Genomic DNA, 16,785 nt, shown 5'->3' with positions numbered 1-16,785 from the left:
ATTAATATTTTTAACAATTTAACTATTTTATATAAATAATTAGAAAAAAAAAAAAACCTTTTAAATACAGTTTATCCATTTTATTATCAAATTTTAATATAAATTTAATTTCGTCCTGGAGAAGCTCTTTTTAAAATTCATAATTTATATTTTTTAAATTTTAATTAAATATTTAGTCATCTTAATGTTAATTTAAAATTATTTTTATTAAATTATAATTATTTTTATTAATACATTTGTTAATTATTCACTAATTAAACTAAAAAAAAAAAAAAACAAATTAGCTTCAAAATTTTTTCCAGAAGCAGAGGTTATCAAGGAGGCCAAAATTTTGGGGGCATGAACCCCTGCTGTCTGCGATCTGTGTCCACTCCACGTTCGAATGTTTTTTACTGTGCAATTATTTTTCTTATAATAAAGAAATAATTATTTCTTCTTACAAATGTTACATACAAATCATTATTTAAATAAATAAAAAAAATTAAATAAATTCCAAAACAATAATCTGTGTTCAGCTTTGTCCATAATACTACATCATATTGCTACTCATAAGGCAAGCAATAAAAGCTCAATCCCTATAACAACTACATGCATGAGTGTCGTGTTTCTTACCTAAGAAAAAAGGTCACTCCACATCGAGCTTTACACAATATACATTGTTATCCCTACAACCCACAAAAATCCTGCCCCCGATCATCACAGGGGATGAAAACACGTCCCCGGCCAGCTCGAATCGAGCTAATTCCTGTACAACCTCATTCTTATTTTGCTCAGCTCCTTCACGAGCATTCGGAGAAACTCTTAGCACATGAACATTACCGGAGCTGTCACATACACATATTAACCTGAAAACCGCAGTAAAATGTTACGGAAGAATTTCCCAGCACGACCCGATGTTGAATGCGGAGAACATAGAGAGATAATTTACCGGTCAGGCGAAGGGGAGATGTTGGACATTAATTGGGAGTTCTCATCCACATATGGAGATGAAGTGATTGGATGTCCGACTGCGTGCTTCCAGATCAATTCGCCGGTTTCCTGGTATAAGATATTGGAATTTGATCAATCCTTTATGTGTCGCTTCGTGCGCAAATAGATGATGAATTGCATTGGAATAGATTGGAGTATAATTATGCAGCCAAATATTTGAAACTTATGGTATAGAATGAAGATTAGGTTGCAGAACTGTAGTTGGATGCTACACTTCACTTCTGTACAAATCTAGACTGCATTTATTATAAGAATGTTTTGTACAAATCACCGAATCGAGTGCGGAATTGAAAACCGAGGAGTGCAACATGGGCAAGTCATCATTCTAGTTGACCCAAAAACTCATAATAGCATGATATCAAGTTTATATATGGCTTAAAATGTGTAGGAAACCAATTTCAAGATATAAATTGTGCGGAAAGTGACTCACCGTTTTGAAGGAATATATGCATCCATCTCGAGAGCATATCAATATCTGCACCGCATGTAAACCAACTAATCTTAAGTTCATTGGAATACTAAACAGTTGTGACAATGCACTTGTTCAGTGAATCAAATTTAGATACATACTAAGGCTCAGATCTATGCGCTTGCGTCTAGTAAAATTTTAATTTCTCGAACTTGGACTGTTTTGTTAGTTTTCAAAGCTATTAACATAATTTTAATTAATGGGCTTCACTCTTATCTCAGGTAGATTATAAGCTTTACTAGAAGAGTCAATCGAGATTTAGACTCGCATAACTTTCTTAGTTCTTTTTGTTCTCTCGAAGATAATAAAGCATCACTATAGGCTAAGCTTAATGAGGCCATTCATAACTACAGAAAATAATATGACGCAAAAACTGTGTCTAACATTAAACTAAAGTCACTTCAGGTTACCAGTTGCAGCTATAGTTTATATACTTAGTTTGATGACCGGAAGCATCTTACCTGAGATGGTAATGCCCGAGACATGCAAGGTCCAGCAAATATGGGTCCACCAGTTTTCACCTGTTAGAAAGATGAGAAATGGACAAAGAAAAAAGTTTAGATTGAGAATTTTAAATATACAATAGTGATTAATTAAGTTTCTCCCGATTAGTTTTCCTCTTATGTGGCGTCAATTCATATCATAGCTTAATCTTGTAACACAACATATACAAGCACCAGATTAAAATCATTTGTAAATTCCACGATAACTAAAAAAACATTGGAAACAAACAAAAAAGTAAATGTGCAATATGTGAGGGAAACAGAAAGGATAAGTAAATGTAAAAGTGATTGCATACCTTCCAAACAATGGATCCACATGTACTGAGGGCAACGACTGACCCATCTACCAAGCAACAAATGACTGCAGCCAATGAAGACCACAAGATACGAGCAAGAGAGTTCAAACACCCACAGTTGGTGTGGAATAAATGGGTAAGAATGAAAGTATAAGCACAGGTTGGTTAATAATTACGTGGTGGATTCATATTAGTAAGCTGAGCAAAAATTATAAATTTGAATCGATTGAGCTATTAGACAATTAAAGCTGTAGCATCACATAAACTTAATAAACAAATGGAACATGATTTGCTCTCCAGTATATAAACAGAAAGGAGGAGAAAAAAAGCTTAATCGTGGAGATAACAAGACTGGCCAGGACATGGAAAAGAATCACTTAGTTATTATAAAGCGGTAGGGAAAAATAAAATGTATGCTTACCATTTCCATCAGATTCATTGATTGCGAGAGAGCCGAAAATAGGTGATCCCATGTCCTTCTTCCACAACATCTTAAAGGACAGAACCTATATGAAAAAAAATAAATCCATATCAGGCAAGCCGTATGGAGTAATCAATGATAACTGGTTCAAGATAATTACAAGAATGTTTAGGAATCTCTTTGCTTAAAGCACATATATATCCTTCTCCCTCTATCCCATCCAATTTTGTAAGGATTTTACGTGCCAGTTATTATAATAAGAGAGGTATTGATGATAAAGATGACATGGTCCTAAATAACTTTCACCAAAAATTTAAAGAAAAATCAAACAAACACCTAACTAATTTATCATGTATCAGGAAAAGGAATAGCATGAATGGGTGGAACTATACCGATTGAATGTTTTGTACACAACTAGTTGATATAATATACAGCCTAGAATCAGTAACACATAAGAATATGATCATTGATGCATCAAAATACAATGTCGTCGTGGTGTATATGTAACCACTGTTTTCATTAATGAACATAGGACATAAATCAGAAAGGTGTACACAAACTCCCCCAAGATTCAAATAATTAAAAGTCGAGGAGCTGAAGAACTTGGAGAAAGTACTACGCAGTCTAAATTATAGCGGTTTTGAATCAAACTTAAACTTGTTGCACCACATAAACAGACACAACTTCACATATCCTGAAGTAGATCGGAATTTCGAATCCACCATAATTAGTAGTGTCGAGCCAAATATGTCCAAAGCAATATATTTAGCTAAAAGTTACTTTGCAACTTGTTTCCATATTTTGATAATCGGGGTATAAAACATGATCCTAAAAACTTGGAAAATGAGATCCCACAACCTTAATTTCCAATGCAACGATATGACCGCTAGTGAACGCAACATAAAGCTTTCCTTGCATCTGCAAAATAGATTGGATGGCTTATAAGCTAAGAGATTAAGTAGTGATGAAGGAACAAATCATGCTTACAAGTTGCAGATGAATACTGATACTTAAAATAAACTAGGTACACATACTAAGAAAATAATACTTTGACTACCCACACCTAGCTCTGTACTAGCTTTCAAAAAGTAGTGAAAATCATGTTTGTGGTGAACCACCACCATAGCTGACCTCGGAGGTCTGGAAGCAGCTCGGCAGTGCGGAAGCCAGGTTCTATTGAGGGGTGTAAACCAAGCATACTAAATAGGCTCCTGTGTATTCTGGGCTCATAGAGTCCTAGTTTAAATATTTAATGTTACGATTTCCTAAGGCATCTATCTTTCATTCACTGAAAATTTTCAATATAGGCCACTTGTGTATCTTCTTGGTGTCGTGAATAAAATGTGCATTCATTGAATTTAAAGAAAAAAAAGATATTGTCAGCATTCTAATTTGGTGATGGGGATGGTAGGAAGGCTGAAGCAATTATTCCTGCATTTTAACTATGGATGCATTAGAAGGGTTTTGTGAAACCCACCTCATCAATTGCAGGTGAACCAAATATACTGCCTTCACATTTAAGTTTATAAATACAGGAGTAACTTCTGTAATCAATTGCATATAGATTGTGGTCATAAGATCCACACCTGTAAAATGTACGGAAAAGGATTAGAGATTAAAAACTGATATGGAGAGCCTCCATATTAATGTGTAGCACATGCAGTGGGAGTCTAATTACATGAACCATATCACAACTATAAAACTATACAGCACAAGTGAACCTTTCTGTCTGTAGACTAAATGAAAAATATCAATGTATATCACACATAAAAGATATACATACATATATATATATAATTAGACAAACTTTTAGTTATTAATACAAACTAACTGAATACACTATTTCCATAAAAAAAAATGCTTATCCAGGACGCAATCAAAGGGTAGTGGTTGTTGACATTATCGAAAGATCTTAAAAATCAGCATTATCGTGTAAATCGCTATTGGGTAGTCAACACTATGATGACAAGCTTCGCTTTTACAAATTAAATCATTAAATCCCATTTGTCAAGTATTTGCTCTGAGAAAGATGTAACTTTCCTACTTAATAATAGTGACATATCTACATGCCCAAAATTCATCATGCAGCTCGAAGCTTCTTCAAATCAAAATTATTGTTTAACTGATCTTTTAGCTTCCTAATTGACCATGCATCACAAGATGCAGTCAATATATCACTTTATATTATAGTAGATAAATGAAGGAACCAACCATTAGCAAACTTCTTAAAAGAGATCCATTCATCAAGTTTGCCTCATGAATACCCTTGAGTCCAACCATGAAGTCCCTCCCTATGGATGGAATACTAGTCTCACCAGTAGAAAATTTTTAGCACATCTTGACTGTTGTGCGCTAGCACTAAAACAAGCAAGAATTACTCATCTAACAATTGCAAGGCTATTGCAAGTAATGAGCAGAGAATGAGCAAAATCAAAACCAATAAAGATTAATCTAAGCCATTTGAAATCCTGAAGTTCTGGTAACAGCACAAATACCAAATGCAGAAATTTCTAAAATAATATGCAATGCAAAAATACAAGGCCTGAACCAATCAAATCAAATGGGAAGAAGAAAATACCAAACCAAATGTCTGCGCTTGTCGACCACAGGTTGTGATTTTACCTTCAAATTCAGAAAAGGGGATGAAGTAAATCTGACAGTTCCAACAAAATGAAATCAATATAGCAAAATGTAGAGAGCTAAAGCTAAATTCCTGCAGTCACTCTCACAAACACGTTATGAAACCTGCATCACCAAGGGATGGTCACATACACAAATTGCAAAAGAAAAGGAATGTATGACCTGCTTTACAGATGCCAAATTCCATAGTTGGGCAGGTAAAGTGTGCAACAAGTTGCATGAAGAACAAAGTAATGAGCATAAATAAGTATAGGGTGCACTCTACAAGCTGCTTTGTCATGTTTTTTCTGCCCTCAAGAGCAGTCACTATTTTAAGTAGGATCATCAGGGTGAAGAACCAAAACCCTTTCATTATTTACTGGAAACACAGCTTTCTGATGTGGATCTGATAATCACAGTCGGAAGACAGCATGCACAGCTATATATATATATATATATTAATCAGGACTGCTAAGATTCAGTAAAATCCTACCTGTATTAGCCACAGTACTATAAAATCATCCACATAATCCAACAATAGTTATGAGAACCAACTGGGTAAGAAAGTACGTAGAAAATCTAGAATAAGTAATTCTAGGAGATATTATAGGTAAATTAGTGGAGGGACTCAAGGTAATTAATAGCTTTTAAAGGTCATAAATAGTCTTTAACAATAGCAGATTTAATGGAGTAATCTAAGGACAAAATAGGGATTTGATAGAGTGATTTTAGGTCTTTTCTTGTTCAGAACCTAACTAAGGTTTTTGGAAAATTACCACCTTTGCTTGTCAATTCCAACCTTAATTTTGGTTCTTTTCTTATCAAAGTTAGGCAATTTAATTGAATACTTCATACTTACCAATATCAATTCATCATACAGTGTCCAACTTATGGCTAAACTAAAGGATATAAGATAACAATATATCGTACCTCACCATTAGTTTCAAAGGTCGAGATGATACTGCCATCCGAAAAGTGGAGGAAATAAATATTTCCCAGGTAACATCCAACGACAACCTACAAAAGTTCTAATGTAAGCTTGAGAAAATTTTCAAGAATAAGATAAGTCAAATAAACACAACAAAATGCAACCTGCGAAAAGTCACCAAGAACTGCTGCTGAGCATTCTACACGTCCTTTTAGCTTGGTCTTCCAATGAACAACTCCACTACCACATAAATAACAGAATTTATGTCCTTGTGATGAATCTAAATCTAATGCAATATTATAATATCTTCAGGTGATTGTAAGATAAAGAATGCTTCGGAAGTAGTAACCCATCATAAGCAAATACCTCTTTCCATCTATACAAACAAATATATGTGAATGAGATCCAATGAACAGATAGATGTCACTTCCTTTAAAAATCAGAAGTGGAGATGCATCAACACAAGAACCCAAATCAACTTTCCACAGTTCTTGCACAAACCCTTTTCCACCCATTGGTATGGCATTTGACCAGGCTGCACCACGGGACAAATGTTCCACGCATTCCTGTCCGTGTCTGCTGTTGTTGCACCGACCAAAGGAACAATCTGTGTGCATTGAAGTGGGATTCCACAAATTATCTCTAGAATTTTGTTCCTTTCTATATAACCTGGTTTTTAATTTTTTTGCATGATTACGAATATCCCTGTCACTATCAGTCACACATAACCTTTCTCGACGGTTGTGGCTTTGGGTATTAGAAATCAATGACTCTCCAGAAAGAGCCATTTCTCTGAGCTTTCCTGAATTCACTCCAGAGTAAGAATCAATTCCTCCCGACAAGCTGGACGATGCAAGGGCCATTTGAAGGCTCCTTGGAGTCGGATGGGTGTACAGCAAGTTCATATGGATTCCCAACTTGAAAGAAACATATGCAGCAGAAATGGAATTTCCGCCCAACACAAAAAAGTCATCATCAGAGGAAACCTTCTCAACCATTAGGGCATCCAAAACAACCTGAAAAACTGAAAGTAAGAGACTTCTCCAGAGAAGCAATCTTTGATGTGCCCAAGATTCGAGTAATATTAACTATCTAGGAGTCAGTTATCAATTCACACAAAAGAATTCAGCATTTGAATCATGAAACAATAGTTTTAGGTTATCAAATAGTGAGGCTAGAGAATGAGGACAAATCAGTAAACAAGAAGCAATTAAAGCATAAAAAGATTCGTTTAGAAAAACTCTCTGAGAAGCAAATTCAACAAAGGATGTACGAGAGACAGTTTGCAAGAAGAAAAATGCTGTCATCTATATCTGTAAACTCTGTTACGTGACAGTTAATTTGTTCTCTACTGCCTAAACACTGGAACCAATTTGAAGTAGCAAGAGAGAGAGAGAGGAATAACCATGCTAGAAATGGTTTTACTATTAGAAAGTAACTATTTTTGTGTAATGCCATTGATGCATGTTCAATAACTATCAGAAGATCTTTGGAGAAGACAATTATTTTCTAATTTTTTTTTATTTTTTTAAAATCTATTGAGAGATGCAAAGTTGTTTAAATTTGAAAGCATAGCCAACCTACTTAAATTTTAAAAATATTACACAGAAGGTAGTACATCGACTAGCATAGCATCATGCTTCGAGTAACAAAAGAGAATACAAAATTTCTTGAAATTTGCATATGCAGATATGTAAATGAAGAAAAATTAATAATCTAAATAAAAAGAAAGCATGCTTAATAATATTATATGGTTTGCAAGGAAAACCTGTTTGATAACTTGTATCAGGTTATCCCGAGGAATCTCTTTAATATTTATCCCAGCTTGGTGGTCAGGAATCTTAGAAGCAGCTAGTGACAAGTAGTCAATTTTTCCCGAAGAAGTGAAAGGTAGTGATGGGGTGAAAAATATGCAACTTGGTATCATGATATGTGGAAGTTTGCCCATTAGCCAATTCCTAAGAGAAGTTTCCAAAAGCTCATTTCCCGCAGCTCTTTCTGTCACCACATGTGCTTCAAGGAGTAATATATCTCCATCAACCACGCGGGATAACACTGCAGCATCAACGACATCAGGGTGATCCCTAAATGCCCCCTCAATCTCCTCAAGAGCAATGCGGTGCCCATTGAACTTTAATATACGATCCTTTCTTCCAAGAAAAACCAAATCACCACTTGGGAGCCTTTTGGCGTAATCACCAGTTCTGAAGAAATGTTGAACTCTGCCCCTGGTGTTATGTTCTTGAAGCAAATTACCATCTCCAAATGCTACAACGTTAGGATAGTTAAAGTAACCTGCTGCAACACATACTCCGGACACATATATCTCCCCTTGATGTGGTGCATCTTCACCAACAAGCACCACATCACAGTTAGCCAAAGGTGAGCCAATTGGGACACTGCTCAGAACCTCCTTTTCCAGAATCTGCGACAACCTTCTGCAATCAAAATATGTGCAGTCGCCTGTCACCTTCAAATAATACATTTCACAACAATTAGAAATTATGGAAAACGCCTTTCACTTAACAATGTAATGTAAAATATATAACTCCACAATTGAGCCACAGAAATTTATCAGACCATGCAATAGTAAGATTCTCATAGCGACTAACAATTAAGGCACACAGGCAGACATCTGCACTCATAAAAGAGAGAAGAAAAGGCATTTGTTTGCATATAAAATCAAGGATTGTAGTACAAGATCCATTAATTCTAGTACTTGCAGGTTCCAGATTTCAGTTCTTCAAAATCTTCAATTAGAAATTATTTTCATACTTAATGATCATATATATTGCTAAAACCCAGAGGCTCGAATGAACATATAATGATATGAATTCCAAATCTAACCTCTGTGCTGCCATACAGATTCAAAATCACAGTATTGGGCAGCAACTTCAGAAGCATCTTGCACATGGGAATTTGAAGCACTTCACCACTTAGCACCAGCAGCTTCAGAGAACCACTAATTGCTACATTAACTGGGCTTTTCAATGATGGAAGAATCGCCCTCATTAAAGAGGGCACAACCACAAGCCGATTAATTGAGTATCCCTGGAACAAGTAAGTTAGAGGACTTAGATACTATCTTCAGTCTCTTACCCAAAAAGTAAAATATATATATATATATATATCCAGGTCATGGTACAGTGTTCTAATATCCAGTAACAGCAATAGGAAAACTGTCACTCCCAACTCTTAATCATTTAAAATTCACAACCTTAGCTTCTTTCATGGGAGTATTGCATCTGACGCATAGTTGTCAATTACGGATAGCGGTGCGTAGCGATCAACAATTAAAATGCTATAGCGGGATAGCGGTATGACCGCTACTTAAATATTTAAAAATATATATATTATTATATATACAAATTTACAACAAAAATATAAATGAAAAACCTATAAATTAATTTCATAATTATCATTCAAAACAATTAGATCACTATTATGTGATAGATATATATATCAAAGCTAATTAGATCCAAAATTTGATAAAGAATTTTCTTCCTCATTTTTGTCACCCTGACTGCTTAATTACTATTGCCTATATATTATTCCTCATCTTCTTCATTTTCATCTATTTATTCTATTATATGTTTGTCATTTTACATAATATTATTTCTCCTTTTAGAGCTAAAAGTACTTATAGTAGGCCCGTTAATTCCAGTAGCATCAACAACAACTTCCGTAGTCAAATTATCATTGTCAAAAGACTAATTCATCCTACGCAATTATCAACTTCTTTAATTAACCACTCATTGGAATCATCAATATCGTTCATAATAGGACTAATTACATTATCGCTACCATAACGATCTAACAAATTTTTGTTATACCTGATATAAATCAAATCTTGCAATTTTTGGCTTTCTAATTTGTTTTTTTTATTGGAATGAAACTAAAAATTTAGTTAAAACTTCAAGATAAATGTTATTATAATAATAAAAATATATATATATATTTTTTATAAATTAAAATTAGATTTCAATTATTTAAATGTTTAAAAATAACCCAATGAACTATAATAGCGGTCTAGCATAGTGTAACGGAATGCTGCTACAGGCTGCTACGCCGCTATTGCGTAAACGCGGAATTGCGGAACGACTGTAGCGAAAAAGTGTCTTTCCGCTACGCTACGCTGCTATTGCGGTGATATTGACAACTATGATCTGACGACTCCATTTGCTATACATACATCCAAAAAAATCGTGTAAGTGTAAAACCACTAATTTTCAACTACAAGTATGAAGTAATAATATAAGATACCCAACTTTTCACTTTTTCAACTCCAGTTGAAACCCCATGACAAATCATAATGGAAAGTTAAAATTGGACGGGTGGTGCAATAAGGTTAACAGGTTTAAGTATCTACTCTTCCTTTGTTCTTGTATATATACTTATATTTTTCTTCTGGTGGAAAAAACTATTTTCAGTCTTTGCATTCTTCTTAATTTTCATATATTAATATGGAATAAAGTATGGAACAGTCTAGACGCAAATATAGGTTGATATAAAATGCCACGCAGTTGAAAAATAGTTTTCACCAACTTGCTGTCCTAAACTGTAGCCATTCTAGCGACAGTCACAACCTAAGATAGTAGATAGTCGACCCTAGCAATTCAAGCACAAACAAATCCACCTTAAAATTATTATGCATAATGATAGCCCAAATTTGGCTACCTAAATGGCCTTTTGTATTTTCAGCAGCCAATATTGTACCGAAACTCAAGTAATCCCAAAATCTCTTGGCCACAAAGACATGACAGGGATCTTGATCACCTTATAACTAATATATTTAGTGCAGATACTTACGGTTTCCAAATGTTTAGTTTACTAGCAAACATTGCAGAATTCTACTGAATGAACTTTGACGGCAACAAATTACTTGAGATAGAGAACCACAGCAATTGGAAGGGACAAAGCCAGCGGTGAGAAAGAATCAACGTAGCGAATGATCAAACCAGGTGGATTACAAATATTTGTTTTTTCATTCATAAGGAATCTACCCAACAGGGAGCCAACATAATTTGCAAAGAGGACCTAGGTGGCATTGTGCACCATTGGGTATTTATTGTTGCTGATAGTGGCTTAGAGTAAATGCTACTGATGCCTACATGGAGGAAGAGCAAATGTTTGGAAGGGAACTTTCTTTAACATAAAATTAAGGTTGTAGGACATCTGAATGCATAGGATAAAATGGCTGGGTGTTATCATCAGAAAATGCATATTCTAGTCATTATATTGGGTCTTGATAACCAGAAATTAAGAGGTGTACTAAGAAGGGATGCAGAATAAAGATCAGCCATGGACAATGTTAACTACCACTTCTTGTTAAAGGAAAACATGAATTTTTAATTATTATTATTTTTCTTGCAGTATTTTATCAAAATTAACAAATAAATTATGTACTTCTTGCCATATTAAGTAGAAACAACTGCTCCACAAATTATCTTGTAACTCAACTTGCATCATGTACCTGTAAAAAGTCTACGACATTAAACATGTTATCTTTTAGCTGTTTGAAAGGAGGTATCACCAACGTACAAGTAGAAAGCATAGCTCCAATATATTCTTGCATGTGATCAATGAAGCTTATTGCTGTTTTGAAAAGCATCACATCACCTTCATCCGGCGGGTACATTTCTTGCATCCATAGAAAGCGATTAAGAAGACCTACAGAGGGGGGTATCATGAGGACATGGTGTGATTAAATAATACAATTAAACTAGATTCTGAAAGTGAGATGAGGTTATAATCCTGCAGAAGTCTAGTTCAGAAAATAAAATTTTGTGGTTAATGGAAGAATACTGGCATGAAGCCACACCTGCTTCAGTTCCACATACACCTTTAGGCTTTCCGCTAGATCCAGAAGTATAAATCAAGTAACAGAATGATCTCAATCTTTCACATTTACAAGGCCACGCTAATCGTGATGGAGTGGGTTGTTTTCTGATACTGTCCTTAATAGAAACAGGCAGAACAGGACAATATCCTTCATTAGTAAGCCACTTATCAATCCCGCGAAAGGAATAGCCGTCCGTTGTCGAATCTACCCTGATGACGAGATCAGCTTTTGAATAGGACAAAATAGATAATATCCTTGCTTTTGGCCAGCTGGTATCTAAGGGCATGAATGCTTCGCCACATCTTAAAACGGAAAGCACTGCCACAATGTACTCAACCGATGGTTCCATATATATTCCTACAACCTTTGGATTTCGCATGGACTTATTCAACTGCTGTTCACTTGCACTTGAAGTTTGGAGATAATCAGAGACATTGTTGGGCTTTTCGCAAGAAATATTAGCTGCAGTATTTTCAAAATGCAACTCAGTTAAAACAAATCAAATTTGAATTAGAGCCAAATACTTGAAAAACCTCTATGATATAGTTTCACTTATCATGAAATATATACACAAATTGGCAGACTAAAAAATTCACAACAGTTTAACAGTCCTCTCTGCAAAGGTCAAACCAAACCAATTGCTCTACTGGTACTGTAAAAGTTGCCTAATGTTAAGGATTTCTATCCAGATGGAAAAGTGGGCAGTTTTCCGATGATGAAGCCCTAAGCCTCAATCACAAAAACACAGAGCATATATTGTAGAACTAAAAACGATTAGCAAAACTCTCTTTATATCGCTAAACAAGTGTTACTTAATATCAGCAAATACTCAGTTATACAGAATTAACATAACAAATTAACTTCAACATCGTTCAAAAACAATGCCATAACATAACCAAAATTTCAGGTCCATACTACTAACTTTCATATACTTCAATCGTTGAGTGTTTGTATGCGTACGAAACCTACCCGGCTGGGTTGTAAGCAAGTGTGCATCTTCTCCGCCATCGAGAATGTGCCTTAGTCTCGAACCGAGATTCTCGACGGCGCAGAGAATTTCAGAGAAAGTGAAACGCTCGTCTCCATCATACACGGACGATCCGGAATATGACGCCGCCGCGTCCGAAGTTTCGATGCCGCCACTATCCCTCGTCCGGTCGCCGGAGGCGGAATCACGGACTATTCCCCCAAATCCAGCGGCGTGGATAACGGCGATTTTATCAGGGTACTTAGAAGCCGCTTTGTAGAACTCGTGCGATATGCAGCATGCCGACAGTTTGCGGCCGGCCACGTCGCCGGCGGCCATGAGCTATCAGGATTCGGGCGGGCCTCACGGGCACCGTGCTTTGCTTTGAGTTGCGTGTGTGTACGGCCCAGCCCTACCCTACCCAGCCGCCTCATAAAAGTTATACTCGGCTCCGCCGTTATGTGTGCTCATTTTACGGACAAAAGTTTTAAAAAGAAAGAAGTAAAATAAAAAATTTATTTTTTTGGAATAAAAAAAAATGATATTTTTTTACGTCAAAATAAATGAAAATAAATTTAAATGACAATTTAAAAAAAATGTGATACTCCGTTCGTTTTAATACAATAGTAGTGTTGTTTACTGTTCATTTTAAAACAATAGTCTTATTTACATAAATAATCATATTATCGTAAAAGTATTCCTATTTTTTTATTATTGTTAGACAATTGTCACTACTTTTTACACTAATATACTCGTAATAGCAAAAACATCATTTATCCTTACTTTTTACCGACTACCAATATAATATCAATATTTTTTAAATCGCGCTCAACACAATAAGACTATACTTTTGGGACAAGTAATAAATTTGAACGATGAAAAAAAGTAATTACTATCAAATTTAAATTTAAAAAAATATATATTTTAATATTAATAAAATGTATTCTCTCATTCACTTCCAAATACTATACAATATTTTCTAATATTCTTAAATTTAAAAATAATTAATTATATTTATATATATATTTCATTTTACCCTATCAAATTATATTTCTTTTTTCAATTATCTTCACGTTTTTTTAAATTAATATAATATTTTAAATATAAATTTAATTTTAATATAATATTAAAAATAACAAATAAAATATTTAATTAAAAAATAAATATTAATGTAATATTTTAAATATAAATATAAATTTTAATATAATATTAAAATAATAAATAAATATTTGATTTATATTTTAAGAAAAAATTAATAATCAGTAGAAATGTAATAAAAGAACACACCTTAATTGATAAAATATATGAGGGAAAAAAATGAAATTATAGTAACCAAAATTGAAAATTAACCAAACATACTAAATCTTATCTATGCTGCGTTTTGTATTTATTTTTAGGGAAAAAATCAATTTTGGTCTCAATATAAATATAAAAAAATTCATCAATTTTGATTCAAATATAAATTATTTCAATTACTTTTAGTTTCACTGTTTAAAAATAAATCTAAATTGATGACGTTGTGTTGATGTAATTTTTCAACAAAAATAAAGTAAAATTCAAAGATATAGAAAATATCCTTAAACTTGATTAATTAGTGCCTGAGATTAGGAATCTCTAAACACTGTATGGTACAGAAAATAAATTGGAAAATAAAAGACTGAAATTTAAAGTGGTGATCCCCAAATCTGACTTTGCTTTGTTGAAGTTGATTGAAGATACCTTGCCAAATGATTATCCAAGCCTTTAAATATTCTCTGGGAAACCGTACCGAAAACCGTCACCCGAACGGTTACAACGTCTCCTTCCCAACCGTCTTCCAACCCTTCTCATGCTGACACGCGTCCCCAGCAGACCAAAATTATCCCTATATTTCACTCTTTGAGCCGACCACAGACCTTCCGCTCTTTTGGCCCGACTGCCAATCTACAATAGTATGGGTCCGACTGCCAATCCTCCCGACTTGCGAACCATCTGGCTTGAGGTCTTTCCGCCTTGAGGACTTCCCGACCTGAAAACCTTCCGACTTGAGGTCTTTCCGTCTTGAGGACCTCCCGACCTGAAAACCTTCCGACTTGAGGTCTTTCTGCCTTGAGGACTTCCCGACCTGAAAACCTTCCGACTTGAGGTCTTTCCGTCTTGAGGACCTCCCGACCTGAAAACCTTCCGACTTGAGGTCTTTCCGCCTTGAGGACTTCCCGACCTGAAAACCTTCCGACTTGAGGTCTTTCCGTCTTGAGGACCTCCCAACCTGAAAACCTTCCGACTTGAGGTCTTTCCGCCTTGAGGACTTCCCGACCTGAAAACCTTCCGACTTGAGGTCTTTCCATCTTGAGGACCTCCCGACCTGAAAACCTTCCGACTTGAGGTCTTTCCGCCTTGAGGACTTCCCGACCTGAAAACCTTCCGACTTGAGGACCTACCGACCTGAAGACCTTCCGACCTGAGGACCTTCCTTAGTAATAAACCTATTTTCCTTGATTTCCTCATGGTGCCCTTCAGTCAGTTCAATCAACTCTATTGCCAGGCCCATTCTTCTTTTTACCTTGGGCTTTTAACCTAATTCTAAATTTCGTACGTAACAACTTGCCCGCCGCCAGGGACTTTCAAACGCCATTTAACAATCAATGTTTGGAAGTTCATAAATCACTACCTTCTTGAAAAAGTCCCTTAGCAACTGCACCAGTTACTGCAACACGCCTGATTAACTTCCTTCTCATCTCGACCTGGCCATTCATATCGCGTCAGGTCGGTTCTTTTCCCTTGGCACTCTGTTTTTAGCCAATCTGTTTGAAGGACTTACTAGAGTTAGCCTTCGTCTGACAGATAATGATAGTAGAAAATTAGACACTGCCGCATCGGGTCCTTTTTGGTTTTTAGAACTTTGGTTCCGTCTTTACTTCCCCAATGCGTTCAACTTAGGATCTCCGCCCACTATGCCAACATCTGAAAAACATTTGGGATTAGCCCTCAACCGACTCTGCTCGGGACGCAATAAACTCCAATCTTCCGATCCAATAATAATCGCAGTTTTAACAGATACCCGCAGTAACTCTCGATTTTCTATGTATAAAAAGTATGCGGGCTATGCTCCCGACCATTTTTGGCCTTTTCCAGTACCAAATCCGCTTCCGACTCCTGAGCCTTGTCCTCATTCCACTTATCCTTTTGCCTGGGACGTTGCCCTCAAACCCAGGTCTCTTTTTAGTAGCAAAAAACTTGATAAAAAGGGGCAGAAAACCTTTTACACTTTTAATTATGAACCTCAATTCATGGCGCGCCAGTTCGGCTGTTGCCAAGGTATCCCTGGACCCGTCGCGTGTCCGCATATAATTTTTCAAAGCCCTGACCGACGAGTCCTACCGAATTCAATCCCTTCTTATATCTCCCAGCTCACCACGTATATAACTTCCAATTCTTATATTCCTTTCCGCTCCAACCCTGAGACTGTAGAAACATTCAATGAATGGTGGTCGGTTGTATGGCCCCTGATCTCCCCTGATGAGGGTCGGTTGCTGAACATACTCCTTCCCCCCCAAGGATTGGTTCTAGGGGCGGCTAGACATACTAGCACTCAACAACAAACAGCCGCCCCGGGGATCGGGTCTAGTGTTCCAACGCGAAAAAGGAAAGCGTCCCAGCTGCCAACACCCCCGACCTCTGGGGCCGACCAACAAGCACCAGCGGACCTTGGAACTACGAGGATGTCCGCAAGGACCCGACCCCGAATAGGTAATTTTTTCCTTACAACCG

General features: G+C 35.9%; 1 protein-coding gene across 2 annotated transcripts; it reads right to left on the bottom strand.

Moving 5' to 3' along the window:
* Nucleotides 1-422: 422 nt before the first annotated feature.
* LOC127246403 (putative acyl-activating enzyme 19) lies at nucleotides 423-13,488 on the bottom strand. Of its 2 annotated transcripts, XM_051267743.1 has the most exons (17): nucleotides 13,038-13,488; nucleotides 12,048-12,530; nucleotides 11,700-11,896; nucleotides 9,074-9,277; nucleotides 7,995-8,696; nucleotides 6,593-7,242; nucleotides 6,391-6,466; nucleotides 6,229-6,315; nucleotides 5,258-5,301; nucleotides 4,157-4,265; nucleotides 3,538-3,597; nucleotides 2,680-2,764; nucleotides 2,259-2,323; nucleotides 1,921-1,980; nucleotides 1,421-1,465; nucleotides 929-1,038; nucleotides 423-845 (listed from the first exon to the last, which is right to left on the bottom strand). In XM_051267743.1, the coding sequence occupies exons 1-17, from the start codon at nucleotides 13,372-13,374 to the stop codon at nucleotides 626-628; spliced, it is 3,534 nt and encodes a 1,177-aa protein (XP_051123700.1). In that variant the 5' UTR covers nucleotides 13,375-13,488; the 3' UTR covers nucleotides 423-625. The 2 variants fall into 2 exon arrangements, 1 of the variants encoding a protein (XP_051123700.1); XR_007837726.1 differs by lacking the exons at nucleotides 423-845; nucleotides 929-1,038; nucleotides 1,421-1,465; ... (2 more) ...; nucleotides 2,680-2,764; nucleotides 3,538-3,597 and adding an exon at nucleotides 4,891-5,037 and having other exon boundaries at nucleotides 4,154-4,265.
* Nucleotides 13,489-16,785: the final 3,297 nt, after the last annotated feature.

Source organism: Andrographis paniculata, unplaced genomic scaffold (assembly GCF_009805555.1).
Source record: "Andrographis paniculata isolate CXL003 unplaced genomic scaffold, ASM980555v1 Contig30END, whole genome shotgun sequence".
NCBI lineage: Eukaryota > Viridiplantae > Streptophyta > Magnoliopsida > Lamiales > Acanthaceae > Andrographis > Andrographis paniculata.
The sequence above is the reverse complement of the archived record's forward strand: the minus strand, read 5'-3'. Positions and strand labels throughout refer to the sequence as shown.

What these genes read in the sequence shown, in the direction of transcription:
- LOC127246403 (XM_051267743.1), bottom strand. Translation starts at nt 13,374, where the DNA reads ATGGCCGCCGGCGACGTGGCCGGCCGCAAACTGTCGGCATGCTGCATA. An exon ending in TGTATGTGGAACTGAAGCAG is followed by an intron (nt 11,897 to 12,047) that starts GTGTGGCTTCAT and finishes CCCCCTCTGTAG; the next exon opens with GTCTTCTTAATCGCTTTCTA. An exon ending in ATCTGTATGGCAGCACAGAG is followed by an intron (nt 8,697 to 9,073) that starts GTTAGATTTGGA and finishes TATTATTTGAAG; the next exon opens with GTGACAGGCGACTGCACATA.